The 24,844-nt window shown below is 37.2% G+C and overlaps 1 protein-coding gene and 1 pseudogene across 1 annotated transcript; one reads left to right on the top strand and one right to left on the bottom strand.

The window, feature by feature from the left end:
* The first annotated feature begins 4,482 nt into the window (after nt 1–4,482).
* Nucleotides 4,483–10,016, top strand: LOC149261448 (uncharacterized). The gene is made up of 3 exons (XM_089369267.1): nt 4,483–5,374; nt 6,031–6,875; nt 6,984–10,016. The coding sequence occupies exons 1-3, from the start codon at nt 4,483–4,485 to the stop codon at nt 10,014–10,016; spliced, it is 4,770 nt and encodes a 1,589-aa protein (XP_089225393.1).
* A 9,732-nt stretch (nt 10,017–19,748) lies between these two features.
* LOC149261449 (importin subunit alpha-1-like) lies at nt 19,749–22,394 on the bottom strand (annotated as a pseudogene).
* Nucleotides 22,395–24,844: the final 2,450 nt, after the last annotated feature.

Here is a 24,844-nt window from a genome sequence, read left to right on the forward strand (position 1 = left end):
GATAGAACTTTTCACATAAGGGTGATCTCAAAACATAGCAAAATTCATTAGAGAACTTTTGAGGTCTAAAATGGGCCTCCTAAGAAAAATGTACAACCAAAATAAACTTTATAATAACCAATAGGATTCAAGATGATGATGGATTTAAGAGATCTATGGTTTGTATCTTTTGAATTAGTTACCGGAGAATCTACAGTATGAACATTGTTATGCCAATGTTTCAAATCCCAACTGGGATCCATCATGAGGACTTATGAATGATGATAAAGGAAGAGCTGCTTAGAAGGAAATAAATAATAATGAGGATAATAAATTTTTAGGATCAGCAGAATGTCGGCTGAATATTTATTTTTAATTTATTTATTAATTAAGTATTCATTCAATTATTTATTTTTAATAAATTATATATTTTATTGTTGAGTTTTATATATTAATTTTTACAGGTGAGTGAATATAATAATTTAAAATTCAAAACCTAAATGGTAATAATGATTAAATATTTAATATATGTTAATATAATAATTTTTATTTTATTTTATTTTATTTATTTTATGATTTTTGTTGAGAAATGTTTATTTATTTTTATATATATTAGTAATAAACATAAAAATAAATACTAATATATATAAATACATAAAAAATAAAAATTAATATAAATAAAAATTAATATATACAAAAAAATTAATATATACAAAAAATTAATATAAAAATTAATACATAATATAAATAAATACTAATATATATAAATACATATTTAAATACTAATATATATAAAAATAAATAAACATTTCTCAACAAAAATCATAAAATAAATAAAATAAAATAAAATAAAAATTATTATATTAACATATATTAAATATTTAATCATTATTACCATTTAGGTTTTGAATTTTAAATTATTATATTCACTCACCTGTAAAAATTAATATATAAAACACAACAATAAAATAAATAATTGAATGAATAATTAATTAATAAATAAATTAAAAATAAATATTCAGCCGACATTCTGCTGATCCTAAAAATTTATTATCCTCCTTATTATTTATTTCCTTCTAAGCAGCTCTTCTTTTATCATCATTCATAAGTCCTGATGATGGATACCAGTTGGGATTTGAAACGTTGGCATAAAAATGTTCATACTGTGGATTCTCCGGTAACTGATTCAAAAGATGATGATGTTAACCATGGGGATGATTCACCATTTTTTGGGTAAAAAAGTAAAAAGATTAAAAAATAATAAAATAATAAACTACATTTTCAACTTGTATTTTGAACTTATCTCCCTAATTTTATTCAAATTTCAAGCGAGAGTACTTGTTGGATGCAAAATTTAATTCTGCATCCAAGGAGTACCCATGTTGCATACTTCCAATCATCCCTTCTACACAAAAAATGAAAAATACATGAAAAAATGTGATTGCAATAACATTTTTCATGTATTTCTCATTTTTCGTGTAGCAGAGTCTATTGAAAGTATGCAACATGGGTACTCCTTGGATGAGGAATAAAATTCTACATATAATGAGTGTTCCCCCTCAAAATTTGAATAAACACATAGGGAGATAAGTTGAAAATATGAGTTGAAAATTAGTTTTTTCTTTTTTCCCTCTAAAATTTGATGATTTAATATAATCTTATTCTATTATTTCCACTATTAATTTAAAATTTTCTTAGGAGACCCATTTTAGACCTCAAAATTCCCCTAATGGATACTCTTTTTGATAGTGGCTCTCAAGCCAATCTCATCTCTGAAAACATTGTTAAAAGTTTAAACTTTGAAACCATTCCACATCATAAACCATATCAACTAGGATGGGTGTCGACAATGCACAATTGCAAGTAACTAGAAAGTGTAAACTAAAATTCACCATCACTACAAATTTCATAAATGAAGTGGAGCTTGATGTTCTAACAATGTAAACTCTGAAATGGGAACTATAAACTCAAAACAAGAACTCTTGCAAAAAAAACCCCCAAAAAACATGAAAAACAATACTCAAAACGAAAAGTGTGTATACTGGAACGATGGTTTTTTTTAGGGTCAATTTTGAACATGTTTTAAAAATGGCAGTGAAAACAAATTTTTTGTGAAAAAATTGTGCAAAAAACACCCTGAAAATAAAAAGTGTTGGTGTTGGAATAACACTTTTTTTCTAGGGTAAATTTTCAACAATTTTAAAAAATGCCACTAAAACCGAATTTTTATGTTCAAAAATTGTGCAAAAAACACCCTCAAAATTAAAAGTGTTGATGCTGGAATAACACCTTTTTTTTATAGGGTAAATTTTCAACATTTTGAAATAATGCTGTAAAAGATTTTATCATGACTTCGAAAAACATTAAAATTTCGAAAAGATAATGAAAACATAAAATTAAAAATTAAAACAATGAAAAAAGTTAACAAAAACAAAAAAAATCAATCATAAAAATGTTAAAAAGAAAAAACAAAATTAACCTATAAAAGATAAGAATTAAAAAACTAAAAAAATAAAAATAAAAAAATATAAAGAAATAAATAAAATATATATATTAAAAAAAACCGAAAAACATTATATATATATATATATATATATGATTTTAAAAAAAAAACGATTTTTAAAAATTAAAATCATTTAAAAAAAACATTTAAATATTTTTAAAATATGCATATTTTTTAAAAAAATTTAAAATTTAAAAAAAAAATACAAATAAAATATTTTAAAAAAATACATAAAAAAAAAACGAATTTTTTTTAATTCATTTAAAATATTTTAAAAACGTATATTCTTTTATTTAAAAACAAAAAAACAATAAAAATTGTTGTTGCTACCCAGTCGCCAGTGGGGGCGCGACACTGGGTGATGGAGTTGTACGTTGCTTTGCCGCCCAGGGCCATGCCCCCACGGGCTGCCAGGCGACGGCGATCTGATTCCCAGAATCAACTAGTTGTCACCCGACCGCCTGTGGGGGTGCGGCCTTGGGCTACGGCGCTGCACGAAATCAGCCAGACACCCATGGGGGCGCGGTCCTAGGGGGCAGCAATAGTTTTTTTTTTGTTTTTTGTTTTAAATAAAAAAAACACAAATTTTTTTAATATTAATTTTTTTTTTTTTTTTTTTTAAATATATATGTTTATTTTATTTTATTTTTATTTATTTAATTTTTTTTCTTTTCTGTATTCAAAATTTCTCTTATGTGATTTCTACCAAAAGACTTTGCCTATTTTTTTTTTTAATATTTTTTTTTAAATCTCTTAAATTTTAAATGTTTTTCAAAACTATATATATTTTCAAAATATTTTTTTTTAAATCAAAAAATATTTTGTTTATTTTTAATTTTAAATGTTTTTATAAATAAAAAAAATATATATGTTCTTTTTTAATATTAAATGTTTTTTTTTTTTGAAGTAATATTCTTGACAAGATGGCCTTTGACGTGGTGAATGAAGAATCATCCTTTATAGACTTGCACACAATTATAAGAGATAAGTGATCTGGTGGCGAAACGAATAAGGAGTTTATTGTTGCATGATGAGATCGACTCGGGGGTCGGCTCTGCATCTTAGAATATGAAACCCTACTGACAGGGGTTTGCAGGCCGTTCTACAGTCCTATAAGCCCCCACTCCCCCGTACGGTCCCTCATCCTTTGTTATCCGTGCCAGTTTTCTTACCTTCCTCGCGGCCCGCGGCTCCCTTTAACCCTTTTACCCTTGCTCCCCCATTTACTTCTTTTACCCTAGTTTTTTCACCAGGCTACCTGCTCTCCTTGCATCGGAACGGAGCTCTCCCGCCTGATCGGCAGACAGCGCATGAAGGAGGTCGTTTTCAGTCCCACCGGAGAAAACGACCTGTAAACAAAGATCTCCCCACTGCATAGTCTCAACGGTATTCCCTGCTGCCGGCGCTGACCCTAAGCGGTTACATGGTTTCGAGGAGGGCTCAATAGGTGGTTACCAGCTATCCGAGGTGGGCACCTGCAGCTGTCGACATGGACTCAGAAGAAGTGGATTATTCGGGCTCCCCTCTGGCGGAAAGCTCCATCTGGCGCTCCACGTTTACATCATCCGGGGGTCTGCACAGTGGCAATATGTCTGCTAGTCTAGAGCATCTTTCTCCATCAATCGACCCGTCCCTCCCCACCTCCCTTTACCCTGGCGAGCCTTCTTCCTGGAATTCTTTTGCAGTTCCCTCTCCATCTTCCCTCGGATTCCTAGCGGACTGTCTTCAATCCTCCCCGAACGGCATTACCCCCCCTTTGCAGGATTACCATCCCATTCCCTTCTTCCTGTTATCCCTATGGAGACCCCTCCTCCTCCTATGGTAAACCCTCCCCTCTCGGTATCAAACCCTCCCTCGGTCCCCCCCGCTCCCTCTGGCAGCTATCACGCGGTCCCCCCTCTCCCTGAAGCCATCCCCACCCCCGGGACTATTCCACACCCCCCCCCCCCCCACCTGTTCCTCCCCCTGCGGGCTCTCAGGCTCCTGCCATCCCAGGCCGCATGTCCTCCCGCCCCTCCAAGAAGCAACGCTGTTTCAAATCCACTGCTGAGGATGTTTTTCTGAGATTGGAAGAGGATATTCAGTGGGGGGAAGCCATGGATCTGGCGGACTGTGTCCTTGTGGGCCGGATTCAAGGCAGACATACCTCGACGGAAAAAATAAAGCAATGGGCGACTGAGATCTGGGGTCAATACCTCGCGGAGATTCCATCTGTCCAGACGTTTGTGCGAGGATGGTTCGCACTCAGATTTGCAAGGGCGGACCACACGAGCTGGGTTCTTTCATCGTTTTGGCACTTTGAGAAAGCTCCGGTCCTTCTCAAGCGGTGGACGCCCCTTTTCGACCCGGAGACGGAGCTGTTAGGCATTGGACCAGTTTGGGTCAGACTACCGGGCTTGCCCCTGCAGTACTGGTCTGAAGATATCTTCAAGAGAATTGGGAATGCGCTCGGCACTTTCATGGAATCTGATAAATCCTACATCTCGACGGGCTCGATGGCTTATGCAAGAATCCTAGTGCACATGGACACCAGAGGGGGAGTGCCGGAAAATATCACTATTCAATGGAAATCCACTTCAAGGAAGCAGAAGATTGATTATGAGGGCATCCCCTATAGATGCAGAAGGTGCCACCAAGTGGGTCATCTATACAAGGACTGCCCCCTCCTCCAGAAGACCCAGCAAATAGCTACGGGCCAGGACCTGCCCACCTCAGAAGGGTTACCTGTCCCTCCGGCAGCGATGGCACCGAGGACGGACCACATTATCACATCGGACACGGTGGAAGCGCCTCCAGCTCCCCGCCGCAAGAAGCAAGTTTCAAACCCGGCTCGGCCTCCGTCTCCTCCTCTGACGCGTTCAAAAGCCACAAAGGGAGCTGTCTTCTCTTTGGGTACGTCCTCTATTTCGTCTCCCTCTATTTCTCTGCATGCATCTTTGAGTTTATCTTCCTCTGGTATGCCCCCCCTATCAGGATCCCCTCCCTCTTCCCCGTCTGCCCTTGACCTGATTAAGGATGCATGCCCTTCCCAACCCCATCCCCACTCGCTTTATGTATCCTTCCCCATCCCGAAGCCATCTGGCTTTCCCTCCTCCTCCTCGTTCCCCTCTTTCCCCCTCCCCTCTTTCCCTTCGCCCTCCCCTTCGGTAAACTCTTCTCCGAGATACCCCACCCGCTCGACCACTAAGCTGAAAGTCTCGGACTCCATTGGGCTGTCAGTGGAGTCCCTTATCCTCTCGCCCAAGCAGGGGCGAGGTTGACCTTCATCTATGCATATAGCTCAGAAGCAAGCAGAGGACGAGGTCCACCTTGGCAGACAGCAAACACTTCACAGGGCCCTTAGAGCGAAGGACACCCTCCCCCACCCCCCTCCATGAAAATCTTGTCCTTCAACTGCAGAGGGTTGGTCAGCCCGGAAAAAAAATCGGCCTTGAAGCGCCTCTTACTCTCAAACCCTGTGGATGTCATCTTTTTACAAGAAACTTTAAGTAAAGCAGACTCATCTACCTCTTTACTTGGTTCATGGCTGCTTAGGTGGACTTTTTCAGCTATCGATGTATCAGGCCGTTCAGGAGGCATTGCTATTGGCTTTAAGAACAACTCCATTCATCTAAAGAACATCTGGGGTGGAGGGGGTTTTTTGGGGGCAGATATATATTCAAAAGACATGGAGGAAAATCTTAAAATTATAAATGTCTATGGACCCTGCCTAAACAGAGAGCTTTTCTGGCAAAAGCTCCTTGGCTCCCCACTTCTCCAAGCTGAGAACATTATATTGGGTGGAGATTTAAATTTCTCAATAGGTTTCTCTGAATCATGGGGACATCTGGCACAAATCGACCCCCTCTCTGACTTCTTTGGGCAACTGCTAGAAGATCATCATTGGATTGATCTCCCTTCTACAAAAATCCAATACACATGGAAGAACAACAGAACAGGGGACCAAATCCTAGCTAGAAGGTTGGATCGATTCATCATGAAGGAAGTGTTTTGCAACCAGCACCCTAGATCTCGACAGTGGGTGGGAAGTGGTGGGATCTCGGACCATCGACCCATTTTCCTAGAAATGGGAGTAAGACAACAGACCCAAAAAGCCCCCTTCAAATTTAATTCAACTTGGCTCCGGGATCCTACCTACATCAAGCTGATTTCGGACTTCTGGAAAGCACACCCAATTCCTGAGGATGTGGACCCTACCTCTGGCTTTGTAAGAAACCTCTCCGAAATCAAAGTGATTTCAAGAGAATGGGCAAAATCGAAGAGAAAACAGGATGATCAAACAATATCTCTGGCGGAACAAGCTATCGAGGCCCTTGAATCCCACTCAGATGGAACATATTTATCCCCAGATCAGAAATCCATGTATGAAGACCTCATCAAAAGGAGGACTCAGGTTCTCAGAGACAGGGAGGACTCCTGGAGACTAAGAAGCAGAGCCATTTGGCTCAAGGAGGGGGATGAGAACACAAAATTTTTCCACCGTTTTGCAAATGGGCGGAAGGCGATCAACACTATCTGGGAGCTGCAAGATGATCATGGACATCCGGTTAGCAGTCCTGGAGAACTTGCTTATCTAGCCTCTTCGCACTTCAGGAACATATACAAGGCCCCGGGACAAGCAAGTCTGTTAGAAATCATGAGAGTGGCAGAACTATTCCCAAGATTTGTGGATGAGGAAGATGCAGAGGAGCTCACTAAAGATATTACATTGGAGGAATTGGAAGCCACCATCAAAGGCTTCCAAAAGGACAAGAGCCCGGGACCAGATGGCTGGACCATTGAGTTCTATTTAGCTTTTTTCGAGCTGCTAGGACAAGACATTCTCAAAGCTATCAATCACTGCAGCCTAAATGGATCTATCCCCTCGAGCATCAAAGCCACCTTCATTGCCCTCATCCCCAAATCTGATAAGCCAGAGTCCTTTAATGATTTTAGGCCTATCTCGCTCTGCAACTGCCTCTATAAGATTTTGGCCAAAATCCTAGCAAACAGGATCAAGCCCATTCTCTCGGCCAATATTTCCTCCGAACAATTTGCCTTCCTTCACCGGCGCCGGATCCATGAAGCTATTGGTACTGCACAAGAGCTTCTTCACTCTATGCAAAGCAAAAATCTGAAAGGAATGATCCTCAAGGTGGACCTCTCAAAAGCTTTTGATAGGGTAAATTTGCTATACATCAGAATGCTCCTCACCCATTTGGGTTTCCCTTTCCTCTTCATTAAAAGAATCATGAGCTGTATCTCTGATGTACCGTTCAGTGTCCTCCTTAATGGCTCCCCCACCCCTTTCTTCACTGCCGAAAGAGGCCTCAGACAAGGCTGCCCCCTATCCCCCCTCCTGTTTCTTCTCATTATGGAAGGGCTAAGCAGGTTGATTGCATCTGAACACAGAAGAGGACGAATAAAAGGGATTAAAATCACGGACAACTGCTCCCTTACACATCTTCTGTTTGTGGATGATGTACTGATCTTCTTAAATGGAAGCATGGCTGACTCATCTGCATTACAACATGTTTTTGATCTCTTCCAGAAAGCAACAGGGATGGTTATAAATGTTCAAAAATCTACCATAACAGCTCTTGGTTGCACTCCACAAGAAGTCATCTACACAAAAAATCGCTTCCCCTTTCAAATTCACCCTATGGAGGAAGGACTGAAGTATCTGGGGTTCCGGGTGAAACATGGAGGATACAGAATAGCTGATTGGATATGGTTAATCACAAAGGTGGAGAAAAGGATTAATGTCTGGTACAATAGATACCTCACAAGGGCAGGAAGACTCACTCTTATAAAAGCAGTGCTGGAGGCAACGCCGGTGTACTGGATGTCTCTGGCATGGATACCAAGAGGGATATTATCCAGACTTCAAAAAATATGTTGCAGGTTCTTATGGAAGGGGACAAAACAGGGAAATCTCTTCGCATGGGTAAAATGGGACACCATAGCAAGACCTAAAAAATGGGGAGGCTGGGGAATAAAGAGACTAGATTTATTTGCAAATGCTCTGACAGCAAAATTGGGATGGCAACTTCTCATATCTCATAGTCTCTGGAAACAAGTAGTTATGGAGAAATACATTGCACCGGAAAGCATATACAGCTGGATCCGAAGGGAACACAGGGGAAGTGGAATATTTTCAATCATCTGGAAAGCAGTCCTAAACTCCCTTCCCCTAATTCGGGAGGGTCTCACATGGAGAATTAATCAGGGGAACCATGTCCGCATCGGTATAGATCCTTGGATTGGATGCAGAAATATGCATAGATTGTCTGGGCAGCTCATAGCACATCTAAAGGATCAGGGGGCCACACATGTTACTCATATTGCCAACCAAGAAAACTCCAGTTTTCTTCAACAGGCCTGGAGGACCTCACAAGATCTCCACATTCCGGAACAATGGAGACAAGAATGGGAGTCTTTCACTGAGGCACTCACACAAGCACACATCAGAATAACGGAGGAGGAAGACGAGATAGTTTGGGCACTAGCTAAAAATGGTACATACACCCCAAAGGAGGGATACATGCAGCTCATGCATCCATATCAGCCAGACAACACACAGCAATGGTGGAGAGCAATATGGCAACTAAAAGCGGCCCCCAGAACGAGACTGCTCATGTGGGCTATTCTTTACAACAAAATTCCTACCGGGGCAAACTTGAAAAAAAGATCCTTCTATGGACCTTTCTGGTGCCATTTATGCAGAAGGAATGATGAAGATACTGAACATCTTTTCCTTACCTGCCCAGTTGTACAAGAACAATGGGCCTTTCTTTCCACTCGCTCCCCCTCACTCCATCGTTGGCATGGCCTATCCATCATCGAGGCCTGGCAAAACTGGCAGGAGCAGCACCCCGGAAAAGAAAATAACATCCCCCTCCTCATGTGCTGGTCGATCTGGATAGCAAGAAACCGTGCAATTTTTGACCAAAAACCACCTCACTGGCCTGTTATCATTGCCCACATATTTGCAGATCTTGCTCTTATACCTGATGACACTCCTTCGGCCCCCCCTCGGACCATAACCCCGGAACTCATAGATAAATCTATCCCCTGGGCTTACTTTGATGGCTCAGCCCAAGAGGAAGGTTGTGGGGGGGGAGCCCTCCTCTATCTCAGAGAAAATCACTACTTCATGCTCCAAATTCACCTAGGAAGAGGCACAAACAATTTTGCCGAGCTCACCACTGCAAAACACCTCATTTCCTTTGCACATGAGAAAGGTTGCACAAAACTTCAACTATTTGGAGATTCAAAGATTGTCTACAATTGGCTCACCAGAACATCAACTTGCACTACTTTCTCTTTGAGACATATTCTGGATGAGGCACTTAGACTAACAGATGCTTTTGAAAAATTTGAATGTCACCATATTTACAGGGAGCGCAACTCTCGGGCGGACTACTTATCCAAGCAAGCAGCGCAGAGGCAAGAAGCGGACTGGCTAATACAAGAAGAACTGGATAGAACCTTCTTTCAGCACTATCACAGACCCTTTGATGATCATCAGGCTCAAAGGGATGCTCAACACTGAAAGGGGTCCCAACATGCACTAAACACAGTTTATTTCTTATGTTTCTCATATACAAACTGTTTATATATATTTCTGTATCGACTATGGCAGACATACATAGTATTAATGTTTTTTTTGGGCAGCGAGCTACAGCTGCACAGTAACGATAAAAACAATAGAAAACATATCCTGTATATGTTTCTTTTTTCTGCTGGTTTTTTGGATATGTACCTCTCCGAGGTGCACACTCCCTGCGTGGAGATATTTGGAGGAGAGGAATGATTTCACTTTGTTGACCTGTTACAGTTTTATTTTTTGGAACAATTATCAGTCTCTTCTAGACAGTTATGAGAGGCACCCAGCCTCAGTATGCATATGCTCAGCATCTACAAAATGTAATTTCTTTTGACTTAATAGAAACTACGACTTTTTCTACGGGAAAAAAATATTAAATGTTTTTTTTTCAAATCGATTATATATATATATATATATATATATAATTATTTTTTTTAATCAAAAAATTATGTTTTTTTCCAATTTTAACTTCTTTTTATTTTTTGAAAATTGAAAATTGTATATATATATATATATTAATTGTTTTGTTTTGGTTTTTTTTAAGTATAAGTATATATATATATATATATATATATATATATATATATATATATATATATATATATATATATATATATCTTAATTTTAATAATTTTTTATTTTTATTTTTGTTTTATTTTATTTTCTATTTTTTTAATCTAATTTGTTTAAAAAAAAATTAATGTTTTTTAAAAACTTTCTATTTATAGTTACTTAGATTTTTTTTTTTTTTTTTTTAATGGTATATATATATATATATATATATATATATATATTATTTTTTTCTTTTTATTTTTATATTTGCTTTTTTAATTAATCAACATTTAAAAAAAGAAAAATAAAACAACTAGAAAATTTGTTAAGTAATCATGATTTCAAAAAAAAAATTGATATACAAAATTTTAAAGTGTCAAAGATAAGCCCTCTAAGGAAAAAGGTTGATGTTGCATCAACATGTTTCAAAATCAGCATGAAAATCACTAACATTTAAAAAGAAATATTTATATTTGATATATAAGAAAATTTGAAGGGTCAAAAATATGCTCCGAAAAAAAAGGTGTATTCTGCATCGCCCCTTTTTAAAATCGGGTAAATTTTTTGCTATCTCTACGAAATGGATAACGGTATCAATTCTCGTTTCAAAGTTTACATCGTTTTGTGTCATTAGACATATTATGTGGTATAGTTTTGTGCAGCCCTTATCTCTATGACAGAAAAACTATCATCCATAGACATGAAAACAAATACCATTTGTTCAAAGATAGAGTAGAATATATTGTGAGAGCTCATAGCAAGAAACTAAATCTTTCACTTGTTAATGTGGGGAAGATGAAAATACTAGTGAATTGAAGCAAGAATTATGTGCTTCTAATTATCAAACCCAAGAATGATATTGATAATGAAGCTTTGCAAGGATGTGATTCAATATTGAAATCTTAATTGGTTGATGTTTTTAACCAATATGATGAGATGGTTCAGGAACCAAAAGGACTACCTCCCAAGAGAGGAATCCAACATGAGATACAGTTGCAACAAGATAGTCCTCTTCCTAACATTGGCATGTACAGGATGTCAGTAATGGAAAGTGCAGAAATTTAAAAACAAATTCAAGAGTTGTTGGATAAAGGGATCATCAGGCCAAGTACTTCTCTATGTGGTTCACCTATTGTTTTAGTGCCAAAGAAGGATGGAACATGGTGCAAGTGTGTGGACTTCTATGCATTGAACAAGATTATGTTAAAGAACCATTACCCATTGCCTAGAATAGATGATTTACTTGATCAATTGAAAGATGCAAAGTATTTTACTAAGTTGGACTTAAGGAGTGGCTACCATCAAATTAGAATTATTGAAGAAGACATTTGGAAGACAACATTCAAAACAAAACAAGTTTTGTTTGAATGGCTAGTTATGCCTTTTGGTTTATGTAATGCTCCTGCTACCTTCATACGTGTGATGAATGATGTGTTGAGGCCATTTCTTGATGAGTTTGTTATAGTCTACTTAGATGACATCTTAATTTTCAGTAAATGTCGTGATGAACATGTCATGCATGTGAGAAGAGTACTTGATGTCTTAAAGAAAGAATAGTTGTATCTAAAGATGTCAAAGTGTGAGTTTGGAAAAACTTATTTAATTTACTTGGGTCATATTGCTGGAGGAGGTGAGCTGAAAATAGACCCCTTCAAGGTTGATGTCATTTTGAATTGTCCAAGGCCCAAGATAGTTACTGAGGTAAGAAGTTTTTTGAGAGCAACCCAATATTGGAGGAAATTTATTACTAACTTTTCTTCTATAGCAGCTCCTTTGCATGCATTGACAAGTGTTAAAAAGGTTTTTCAGTGGGGAGGCAAATAGAAAAAGGCCTTTGATGCATTGAAGGAAAATATCAATTCAACTCCAGTACTTTCATTTCCAGACTTGAGATAGTCATTTGAGATCCATACTGATGCTAGTGACTAGGCCATGGGTGTAGTCCTCATGAAACATGGTAAGCCTATATGTTTTCATTCAGAAACTTTCAATGGTGTGGTGAACAATCATCCTACATATGACAAGGAATTATATGTATTGGTGAAAAATGTGAAAAAATGGAAACACTACTTGATGGGTAAGGAAACAATCATTCACAATGATCATCAACCATTGCAATACTTGCAATCTCAATCTAAGTTGCAACAATCAAGGCACTTTTGATGGATGGGTTGTCTTCAACAATTCCACTTGGTAATAAGGTATAAGAAAGGTATCTAGAATAAAGTTGACGATATGCTTTCTAGGCCTATTATTAGTGCAGCTACTTTACTCAGGCATAATTCTATTTTGCATGAAATTTATATTAAGAAATATGCATTAAACAATGACTTTCAGGATGTTTATGCAATCTTGAGTCAAGGTAACCAAGTAGAGGAATTGGATTATCATTTGCATGATAACTTGTTGTACCATCTTGGCAAGCTTTGCATTCCACAAGGAGAAAGACTCAACATCATAAGAGAGGCACATACTTCTCTTATTGCTGGTCATTTCGGTTTAAGTAAGACAGTGGCACATCTACATAGGTATTTTTATTGGCCTTGTATGCTTGAAAGTGTGTCACGTTTTATTAAAGGATGTTCATTATGTGTAGTCAGTAAGCCTAGCAATAGGAAGTTAGGACTGTACACACCATTTCCAGTTCCTTCATGACCATGGGAGAGTGTTTCTATGGATTTTGTAGGAGGTGTTCCATTGTCAAAAAGAATTCATGATTATTTGTATGTAGTTGTGGATAGGTTTAGCAAAATGTGTATTTTGATGCCATGTAAAAATAAAATTACAGCTAAACAAACTGCTCAGTTATTCTTTCAGAATTTATGAGTGTATTTTGGATTACCCACATCCATTGTTAGTGATCGAGATTCTTGCTTTTTTGGGAATTTTTGGTCAATCTTGTGGGGATTCATGGACACCAAATTGAAAAAGAGTACAACATTTCATCCGCAAATAGATGGTCAAACAAAGGTGGTGAAGATGATAGTGATACATATTCACTAGGGTATTGTAGCAAGCATCCTAAGTTGTGGGATGAAAATTTGCACTATATTCAACATGCTTACAATCAGGCCAAGCACTCTTCAGCTCAAACATCTCCATTTGAAACATGTTTGGGATACTTGCCTAAGCCTCCTTTGGATTTCATTTTTTGGAAAGATGTTTCTATTGATGGTCATAGTGACATAGACAAAGCAAGAAGGTTCATTGAATAAATCCAATTGGTACACCAAAGAGTTCAAGAACAATTTGAAAAGAGCCAAGGTAAGTGCAAAGCAAGGCATGACAAGCATCGTGGAGATCACAAGTTCCAAGTCGGTGATGAAATTTGGCTTCACATTAACAAAGAGAGGCTCCAAGGAGAAGGTAAAAAGCTAAAACCAATTAGATATGGTCCATTCAGAATTTTGAAAAATATTGGTAACAATGCCTTCAGGTTGGATTTTCCTTCATATATGCAAATTTATGTTGTTGTTAATGTTGAGAACTTAAGGTTGTATGAGCCTCCTGTGATTGAAGATCAAGGAGAAAATGTCCAAACTCCTTCCATTGAGGATTTTTCCTCTGAATACCTTGATGAACTACAACAAGACATCATTCTTGATAGAAGAACAAGGTCTTCAAAACTAGGGAATGTGGATTACCTTTGAGTGGGTCTCAAGGGAACAAATCCTTTAAAGGCCAAATGGATCGAGATTGGAAAGGTGAGGTAATTTTACCCTCACCTGCTAGACAACTGAAAGTGATCTTTTGGGGTCCAAAAGGCTTCCATGGGGAGGAATGATCAGGTGCTTAAAAAATAGCTCAAAATTCAATGTTGTCAGATCAGTGTGGAACCTATATTACCACGTAGTGCTCGTCATCCTGAATTCGACACAACTCATTTCGCACGAAACGGACACCGTATGCTCCCAGAATCATGTTCTGTTCACTTTCCCAAACATGTGAATTTTTAAAAAAAATTGACAGCCCAATTAGCAGTCCATACTGCTGACATGGAGCTGACTAGGAAGGTGTATGTGGCAGGTTGATTGGTCAATGGGCTGAGTGAATTGTGTTGTTCCAAGTGGTGCATTTTCATTGGTGCAATTTGGTGTATTATTATTGGTTGGTTGGTGGCCAACCACAGGCTAACATGTGGCCCAACCAAAGGCTGCCACGTGGCAACCCAGGGGCCACCAAAATTATGGTTCAAGTCTAGGCAGAGGCAGCGAGGGTCGAACCCGTGACCAACAACAATCGAGAAAATCCAACAAAAAACGTGCCATTCAATTTAGTTCTTAACCATAAAGAACTCCACAAATATTTGAAGTTTATTAATGTGCCATTCAGGGGTAGGGCCAGCCCGTGGGGGTTAGCCCTTGGTTGCACCACCAGTGGAGACAAGCAGGGGTGCCCGACCGGTGGGGGTGGGTCGTTGGCCTTATCCTCAGGCATGTGGCCCCTACGTGCCCAAAATTTTTAGACTTTATGCCTTAGAGGCCGAATTAAGGTGCCCACAATTTGCATTGGCTTTTGGACAAAATGGCGCTTCGTTAACACATTCTAGGGCGAAATTGTGGGTTAGGTGCCAGATTTTGGGGAGTTTGTAGAACGAATAGCAGCCAAACTTAAGAAAATCATAACTTGATGAGTTTTTGACCAAATCAAGATCAAAATGAGGCTACACAGGCATTTTTGGGCATTTTAGAGCCATTGGAACATGTTTCCTAGCTTTTTGAGTATTGTAGACTAATGTATTCATATTTTTTAGCATAATGGAGAGGACCAAGCCATTGGAAGTTGAACCAAGGAGACATAGCCCAAGAGGGGTGAAATCCTTCATCATGTGCTATTGTGATACTTTTTATGGTGATGTTTATGTATGTTATATGTTGTTGTTTAGTCATTTATTTATGTTAATTTGCACATAAAAATTACATAAAACGCTCAAAAACCCATGTTTAGACTTGCAAATAATTTCATAAATCCTCAAGCACATTTAATATATTTTGAAAAGTAATTTTAGCACAGAAAAACTAATTTTCCCAATCAGATTAGTTAGCACAGGTATTCATCAAGGAGATCATGATATTGCATGGTGTTCCAAAGAAGATTGTGTCGGGCAAGGATGCCAAGTTCACTTCCAAGCTTTGAAAGGAATTATTTTCAAGATTGGGGATAGAGTTGGCCTTCAACACAACTTATCATCCACAGACAAATGGACAAATAGAGAGGGTCAGCAGGATATTGGAGGACATGTTGAGGATGTATGTCATGCACTAGCAGAGGACATGGGAGGAGTACCTTCCATTGGTTAAGTTTTCATACAACAATGTTTATCAGGAGTCACCGATGATGAGTCCGTTTGAGGCACTATATGGCTGGAGTTGTGACACTCCCATCAACTGGAGTGATCTAGTGAACAGGGTACTTATTGAATCAGACATGTTGACATACATGGAATAGGAAATGCAGGTTATAAAGAAAAATATAAAGGCAGCACATGGCAGGTAAAAACGTTATGCAGACCAGTATAGGGAATTTAAGGAGTTTCAAGTTGGGGAGCATGTGTATTTGTGCATCAAGCCCAAGAAGAGATCCTTGACAGTATTGCAGACCTTTTTGAGATCCTTGAGAGGATTGGACCAGTGGCCTACAAACTTTCACTGCGTCCGAGAGTAAAATTCCATGTTGTTTTTCATGTTTCATTGCTTAAAAGATATGTAAAGGATGGTGATCATGTTATTGATTGGTTTCTATTGTAGGTGGAGCAAGAAGGAGAATTCTAGTCGGAACCCCAATGCCTATTGCGGCGAAAACATCTCGTGCTCTAGAACAAAATACTCGGGCAAGTTAAAGTGGTGTGGAAACATTGGGCCTGATGAAGCTACATGGGTGATGGTTGATCAAATGCAGGCTATGTATCCTTCATTGCTTTCCGGTGAAGGAAAATGTGTCTTGGTATTTGTACATATTTATATATAGTTGTTATTGTAAATACCACAATGAGCTAAGTTATAAAGCTCCAATAAGTGATATGGTTGTCATGTTGTCATATTTTACATGATGGTTTTGCTTTTAAATAGGATGTTATTGTAAATATTGTAACGAGATGAGTTATAAAGCTCCATAGGCATTATGCTTTTTCTCTTTAGTTGTTTTTCTAGGTCTAGGTGTGGTTTAACACTAAGGACAGTGTTCCCCTAAGGGGGAAGGGTCTGTAACAACCCCAGGTTAAAATTTCATGTAATAAGAGTTAATAAAATTAAAATAAGACAACAGACAAGGGACACTTATTCCAAGCTAAATTTTGGGCAAAATATCCTAGTGGTCATCACTTGTTGTGTTTTATGGCTAAGGGGAAATTGGTAAAGGCAATGGCTAAGGCCCTTGGAAAGGAAAAAGGGTATTTTTAGCACATTATTTATGAAAATAATGGAAATTAGGAGAAAAGGAAGGTGAAAAGTCACTCATTGCATGAGAGGAGGAAAATGAAGGAAAATAATGGAAAATTGAAGAAATTAGAAGCCTCATCAATAAAAATACCTCAAAGCATCAGTTGGTAGTTTTTTGTCAGCTTATTGTTAGTTACTGTTAGAATTTGTCTCAAGAGGAGAAAGAAAGTAAGCAAGCAAGGAAAGGAAAAGAAAAGAAGGACAAGGAAAGCAAAGGAAGACAAGGATCAAGCAACTTCAGTGGGAATACTTGCAGGTAACAAATTGTATGTGTGGTTTCCTAACTAGTTTTGACATGCATGGTATGTGCATGTTGATATATGGTTATTTTATTGTCAGTGGCATGGATTTTGTCGAGATTCGATATTGGATTCTATCCTAGTCTTGTCATTTCCAGATAGTCATGGTGTGATGGGATTGTTCTCAGTTTGAAATTTGGATTGTCAGATGGTTTTTGAATATAGGGTGAGGTGGTCTCAAGAAAATTCCCAAAGGCCTAGGAATCCCTTGACCAGTAATGGTGGGATACACGGTAAATCCTGAGTGTGGAGATAGGAAAATTCCTCAAGGATGGTGAAGAAATTCCTAGGCATCCAAGCTTGGTTCGGTTTTGTGATCTCGGCACCAGTTTAGGTGTGATCATGGTATGGTGAGGGTGGAGGTGGTTTAACTTCTGGATTCCCTTGGTTGTTTATGGATTGGTTTTTCCCATGAGATCCCACATTCATGCTTGGAATATGGCACAGGGGTGATTGGCTAAAAGAAATATCTAGTTCAGCTAATCTATGGTTGGGTGGAACGTGAAAGTCCCAAACCTGGTAGGTAATTTCGTATGTTTAATAAAATCTAAGTTTCTCTTTCTTTTGGTAACTAAATGTACTTGTTATTATGTGGCTTTAATGGTTGTTCTCTTATGGTTATTTATCTGGTTATATGTTGGTTATAGGAATGTTTATATAACTGATCTTAGTCATGGATCTATTCATGTTTTTACTCATAATGACAAATAATGTGAGAAGGTAGAGACCCTTCTAGTTAAACCTCATATAATTTTTTAGTCCCTTATGTTCAAACTTGCTTTCATGACTTGTAGGTGACATATCTACCAATTGTTTGAAAAAATGTCAGTCCCATGTGGGGATGGTTAGGTCAAGTCATGGTTCTAGTTTTTGGTTTACAAGCATTGTCTTCATGTCTTTAATGAGTTCTGGAAGTTTCATGGATTTCTAAGCAGAGGCTTAGCCCCAGCCCTAGAAAGTAACCTTAATTCTCGATCTCGTTAGCATTGCACTCGCAGATAAAGCCATAGTTGAACTGATACAGGCCTATGGGAGCGACTGGGAACCCATAGTCACATGAAGGTCTTAGAAAGGGAGTGGTTGGGGCTCTAGGTCAGTGAAAAGGTGAATTGTATCAGGGATTGGAAACTTGGAGGGGTTGGGACACTCCTCGAGGTCATGTGGCACCTGAGGGAAGTTAGTAAGGTCTTGTTGTGTCAACTCCATTTCCTTAAGGTCATCTAGGAGGTTGAGTCATATCATAGTAACCCTTCATCTCATGTTTACCCTAGGTAAGCTAGTTAAAGTGGGTAGATGTGAGAGGAGGTGATGTTGCAAACTTCAACAATAAATATTGGCTTAGGGCCTTCAAGCTGCCTCTTGGTGTTGAGAGGAGGCTTGCCACGTGCTTTAGCCTTTAATCGACCACTATGTTTTCTTCTTAACAAGGGATCATCTACGTACCTAGATGGTTGTACATGCTCAATTTGAACATGAATTTTGTTCTTGATAATATTGTTATGAACCTAAGCATCAATTAGAATTTCATCAGATGGTGAAAAAAAGACAAATAAAACTCCATTTCATTCCCACAATTGTTACCAAAATTATGTACTCCAACACTCATATGAAAAGACAAGAGCGCACTTAATTTTTTTATAAAATGGATGAACCATAGGAATTATATTTCAAAGTCATTTTCAATACTGATTCATTTAATCACAGTCTAGGAAACTTGTATCTCCAATCATAAGCACTTTGGGACTAGATGCAGTTTCTTTATTTCAAGTATTGTACAACATTTATGCAAATTTTGCAAGACAAGTACATGTAATCATCCATGATAGGTGCAGAATATGGAGACACAAAATTCCCCATGTCTTTTCCCCATAGCCAAGAAGATGGTTGAAATAAGAGTAGTTAGCACTGGGCTAAGAAAAAATGTATGACATAACACCCAGTTGTGCAAACCAGGCTGCACCATGTTCATATAATTGGAGCACAAGGCTTATTCTGCCATGCTAAAAGTGTTGGATGGTCTTTCCAGGAAGTTCCAAAACAACTAGAATTCCTTGAGACAAATATATACAAAGACAACTTAATAATGAAAATGAACATATATAACCATATCAAAAAATGATTTGACATTGATACAAAGAGTGCAAAAGGCATGATAAATTAGATGATTATAAAAATAAATCCAACAAATTTAGTACCCCAAATACTCTAGTAGAAAAGAAAGCTCTCAAAATCTTCACAATCACTCCAAACCATAGTAATTAGTTATCCTGGGTTGCAATAACTGAAATTCCTGAAATTTGGTAGTGGTATGTATGTTAAAGAAAATTAATACTAAAAAGAAAACCAACAATTGAACCAATGTTATAGCGGTAAAACATAATTATACCTTTTCAACCAAAGGTGAATCCACCAAAAGGAATTATTGGTTGATTTGCGCCAAAATTGAATGTTGGTTGTGCAGTGTCTCCAGTGGCAGGTAACTTCTGGTCATCTTCATCATCTTCCAACCAATAATTTTCAAGAATATTTACTACCTTCTCATAAATTTCATTATTGTCATGAGTTTGCAGGTGCTCAACCTTTTCAAGTCCTTTAGCATCATCAATATGATGTGAATATATATTTACATGTCCATTGTTCCCCAAGTCCTTCTCTGCTTCCCCAACTTTCAAAATGTTCCCTAGCCCTTCGAGACAAACAATTACAATTCTTGGGTCTAGATAGACTAGAAGATCACATAGAGGCTTAATGCATTCCTGATTCACAATATATCTACAAACAAAAGAAAGAATCAGTAGTTTGTCTCATTGCATCAACTGACACAAGTTCTTGAACATCTACATCACACTGACTATTATCAGCAAACACATCTCATTACATTACATCTTGTAAGTTGACCCCTTTGCTAGACAACCCATTTTAGCAATGCTTGTGTTGATCATATATATTCATTAAATACATACTTTATTTGATCATGTGTACCACTAGAAGTAGCATTAGATATAGCCCATGCTGCTTCTTTCTTGATATCAAACTCAACAATTTGCAACAACTGTACAAGAGGAGGAATGATGTTTGCATTGATAACAGCCTGTAAACCAATCCAAAATCAGGATACATGAACTTAAACAACATTTTATAAGGAATAATACATTCAATGAAGTGTCATTCTTAAACTATAAAGCAGTAGCTAAGGAACCTGTATTTGATCTTTGTTTCCTGCAGTTATGTTTGAGATGGTCCAGAATGCTTCCTTCTTGATACTTTTCTTATGATTATGGGTCAACAGTGCCAAGAGGCAGGGAAGTTCCTGATTGTTGATAATGTACTGAGGCAACACATCCCCACAAAATTACTTGAGAACATAATCTAGCAAATAAAACATAAGTATTCACTCTATCCTGAAGAATTCACTAAAGCATTTGATTTATGTGGGGGATTTTATAGAAGATTAATTAAATCCCCACTCGAATGTGTACATCATAGATTGATATGCAATATTTTGAGTTTCAAACTAGATGTCAATAGAGACATGATAAACCTAATTATGTACATCATCTCTAGTTACAATATTTCCCACAGTCTAGAGAGCAGGGATAAGAACAGATGGATATGGTTGAGTATAAAGACAAAACATGTAGAATTGAAATTTTCAAATTCCTTAAAGAAAAATAATAGCACTGATCAACCTCTAATGTTTAACTAAAGACATAAATCTGGAACTAATAGAACACATTCTTAACCATAACATTAATATCCTTACACGAAATACACCTATCTACAATGTTAACAATAGGTAGAAACTCAAAAATGTTCATCAATTTTTCAGTATTTATGCTTACAATAGAAGCTCAACCAATATTTGACAGACATCAGCCTCAGTCACAACCTGAATTTTATCATATGTTCCATAAAAAAGATAAGACAGAACCCAGCAAGCATTTGTTAAGAATTTTTCATCATTTGAATGAATCAGATGCTCAAGTGTTGGTAGTGTTGGCTTTGTCTGCAAGAAAATGGTTTATGAAAATTTCAGCCCTGCAACATATATTTCTATGGACAAGGATGACAAATTGATAGAACGAGCAAAGAAAAATTATTTAAAAAATCAACAATATAAATTCCCTACCTGGTCGAATGCAAGTTGTGGCTTGCCTCGACAGAAATTAGACAAGGTCCAAGTGGCATTTCTCAACATAGAAAGCTTAGCATGCTCATTTAGTTGAGCAAGGAGTAGCATCGAGACACCAGGGCTGAGAACTATATTTTTACATTTAGGCAAGTCGTCGGCCACATTTCCCAATGTCAAAACAACCTATTAATGTAAAAGGGAAAGATATTAAATAACAATGGAATTATAGGCCAAATGCAGAAACAAAAACTTGGACTAAATTTCTTGGAAAAATGCTCTACTGTAGAATATAAATGTTGGATAAAAAAATTGTATTAGAAACATTAAAAAATAGTTCTCTAACCTGCTCATGAACATCATCACTTGGTGAACTTAGTAGTTGTACAAATATTGGCAGAGCTCCATGTTCAATCGCAACTCGTGTATGCTTTAATGTTCCTGAAGCAATGTTTTTCAAAGCCCATGTTGCTTAAAACTGTAATCAAGTAGGAAAAAGCCACAAAGCCACTTTCATACCACTAAAACATTATTTCCTATGGGGGAAAGAAAACATAATCCCTCAACTTGATAATCAATCAAGTACACTCTTGCTTTCTATCATGTACACATAAAATAATTGGGGCCTTCACCTGCAGCTGTGGAAAATCATGCCTCGCCAGGAATTCAACAAAGTGAGGAATAACACCTGAATCAATAACTTCCTCTATAGGAGGACTACACTCTGTCAAAAGAACAAAACAAAAGGTCAGCTTCCTGATGGAAAAAACAAACACAAACAAAATGGCAGTTCATTGACAATTAATACATAATATTTGATGTAAATACCAATTGAAAGAAACTTTTGGAATTGGATCGTTGCTTCAAGTTGTAGGTTAGGTTCATCAGACCATACTCCTGCAACCATAGCAAGAAGACTCTCCAACTGCAAAAATAAAAGATAAAATAAAATAAAATAAAACTAATCAAAAAAGGAAACAAAAATGTCAAATAAAGTCATAGATGCCACAACATAGTGGTATATATTCCTCTAGATATAAACTGCCTAGGTTTAGTTAAGTAATGATATCACAACAAATCTTTGAATTAACACAATAGAAATCTCTATGGGGGTATTAATCCCAAATCTTTCATTTACCCCTTAATCACAACATGCTTGACCATTTTGAAGATTCAATCTTGACAAATATGACTATAACTTTAAGAGTAGATACCACAATCTAGGGGTACAAATTCCATTGAGATTTAATCCTTAGAACAAACTACCTAGAATTATTTAACTAGAGTTATCACAAGATATCACAACAACTTAACAGGGTGTATCACAACAATTGGCCACATTAACAAAACAACATATTCTAAGGGGGATTGGTCTCGGTTTACCACTTGACCACATATAGCTTGGCTATCCAACAACAATTGAACTCGGTGCATCACAACAATTGGTTTCATTAACAAAACAACACGTTCTAAGGGGGATTGGTCTCGATTTACCACTTGATCACATCCAACTTGACCATCTTGGCTTCAAGATAGGATTTAATCCCTAGAACAAACCATCTAAACTTATTAAACTAGAGTTATCACAACATATCGTAACAATTGAACTAGGTGTATCATAACAATTGGTCGCATTAGTAAAACAACATTCTAAGGGGAATTGGTCTCGATTTACCACTTGACCACATCCATCTTGATCATATTGGCTTCAAGATAACTAAGTGTTATCATGATTGAATGAATTTATCAAGAAATCAACATGATGACCACACTTAATTTCACAAATTTAATGAAGATGGAGTAAGTTTCATGCAAATACCTACAAAAACATATTGAATGAGATGGAACTAGTGATAACTAGCAACATGAATTTCAATTTTTTTGGCTTAACATGTTAACAATGCTTAATGTTGCAAAGAAAAGTTGATGGCACTATAAATAATATCATTAACCTTCTAAACAATGACTAATGAATTCTTGACACATCCATTCTTGAAACCTGGATGCACAAGGCATATGAAAATGTATTCTAAGAAGAAAGAATTCAACGTTCATTCTAACAAATTTTGAAGCATGGAAATCCAAAATGATAGAACAGTGAAACAAAGAATAGCAATTTGAAAGTGAAATATTTGAGAAGGAGGTTTACCACTTAGGAGCTCCTAGTAAAGTATATAATGAATCCAATATTTGTAGTTACAACAAGTAGTCTAAATAGGCTAGTAATTTCAAAATGTAGACATTTTCTTTAAGTTTTGTTTGCTAAAAGTTTTTTTGTTCATTGAAACAATTACAATGGTGATGAACCTGAGTTATATAAAAGACTAAAAATGATACTAAATGACCATAATAAACAATGTCATATTGTCAGTTGTTACACTGAAAGTATAGAATTTTAAATGGCAACAAAGATCAGAAAGTAGCATTTAAAAGTGACAAGAAAAATCATTTAAACCACTATGAATCTTATCTATTGTAAGCAAGAATATTATAATTTGTAAGAAATATGTTGAACAATAGAAAATAAGTTTGAAGTACATATTGTAGTTGAGCTCTTTCTTTCACAAGATTTTTTTGTAGGAAAGAAAATCATTAACAATGTGAACAACCAAGGCATATTTACTCTATTGACAAGCCAAATGTAACACCCTCCTCCCACAGATACCCAAGCAACCATAATGTATGCCGGGAGGACACTATGATATGATTCAACCTCCTAAGTCACGTTAGGAAGTGGAACCGATGAAAACACACCATACAAACATTCAACATCATCCTTAGGACCCTCAGGAACCAATCCAATGCTTCAGGTAGCTTTCCCTTGGGTCCCACTGAAATTTTGGACAAATTGACCTCTGGACACTCTCATTCTATGGGCATGTCAGCATCCAAGGACCTCTAAATGCTCTCACAGGCTTGCAAGCCAGCATCCAGGGACTCTTTTGCTCAGTTCTATGCCAACATCCCCAAGAATTAAGCGACAATTTCAGTCGGAGAGCCCAGGTCATTGCCCAGAATTGAATCATGTCCTCAGAACAGTAAATTAACAATGAAATGAAAATGAAAAAGCAATCATTTGAATGAGACCTTGATTGGACCCCTACTAGCCATGATAGGCATTTCATCAAACATATCATGAATATGTAATCTACAGGTGTGAATAACATAACTAAGCATAGGGGTCTCATACTTAGCTTAGAATTGCTAAGAGACATTGATGCCTCTACATATTAACTACCATTTCATCCATGAAGTCATAGACACACTAATGATCATTCATTTACAAGTAAAAAAATGATGAGAGCCATACATAGCTAATGGCATAAAACACATATATAACTAGCATAATAGCAACAA

The sequence above is a fragment of the Pinus tabuliformis genome, chromosome 6 (assembly GCF_031772625.1).
Source record: "Pinus tabuliformis cultivar Carrire ecotype Pingquan chromosome 6, CPIR1, whole genome shotgun sequence".
Lineage (NCBI taxonomy): Eukaryota > Viridiplantae > Streptophyta > Pinopsida > Pinales > Pinaceae > Pinus > Pinus tabuliformis.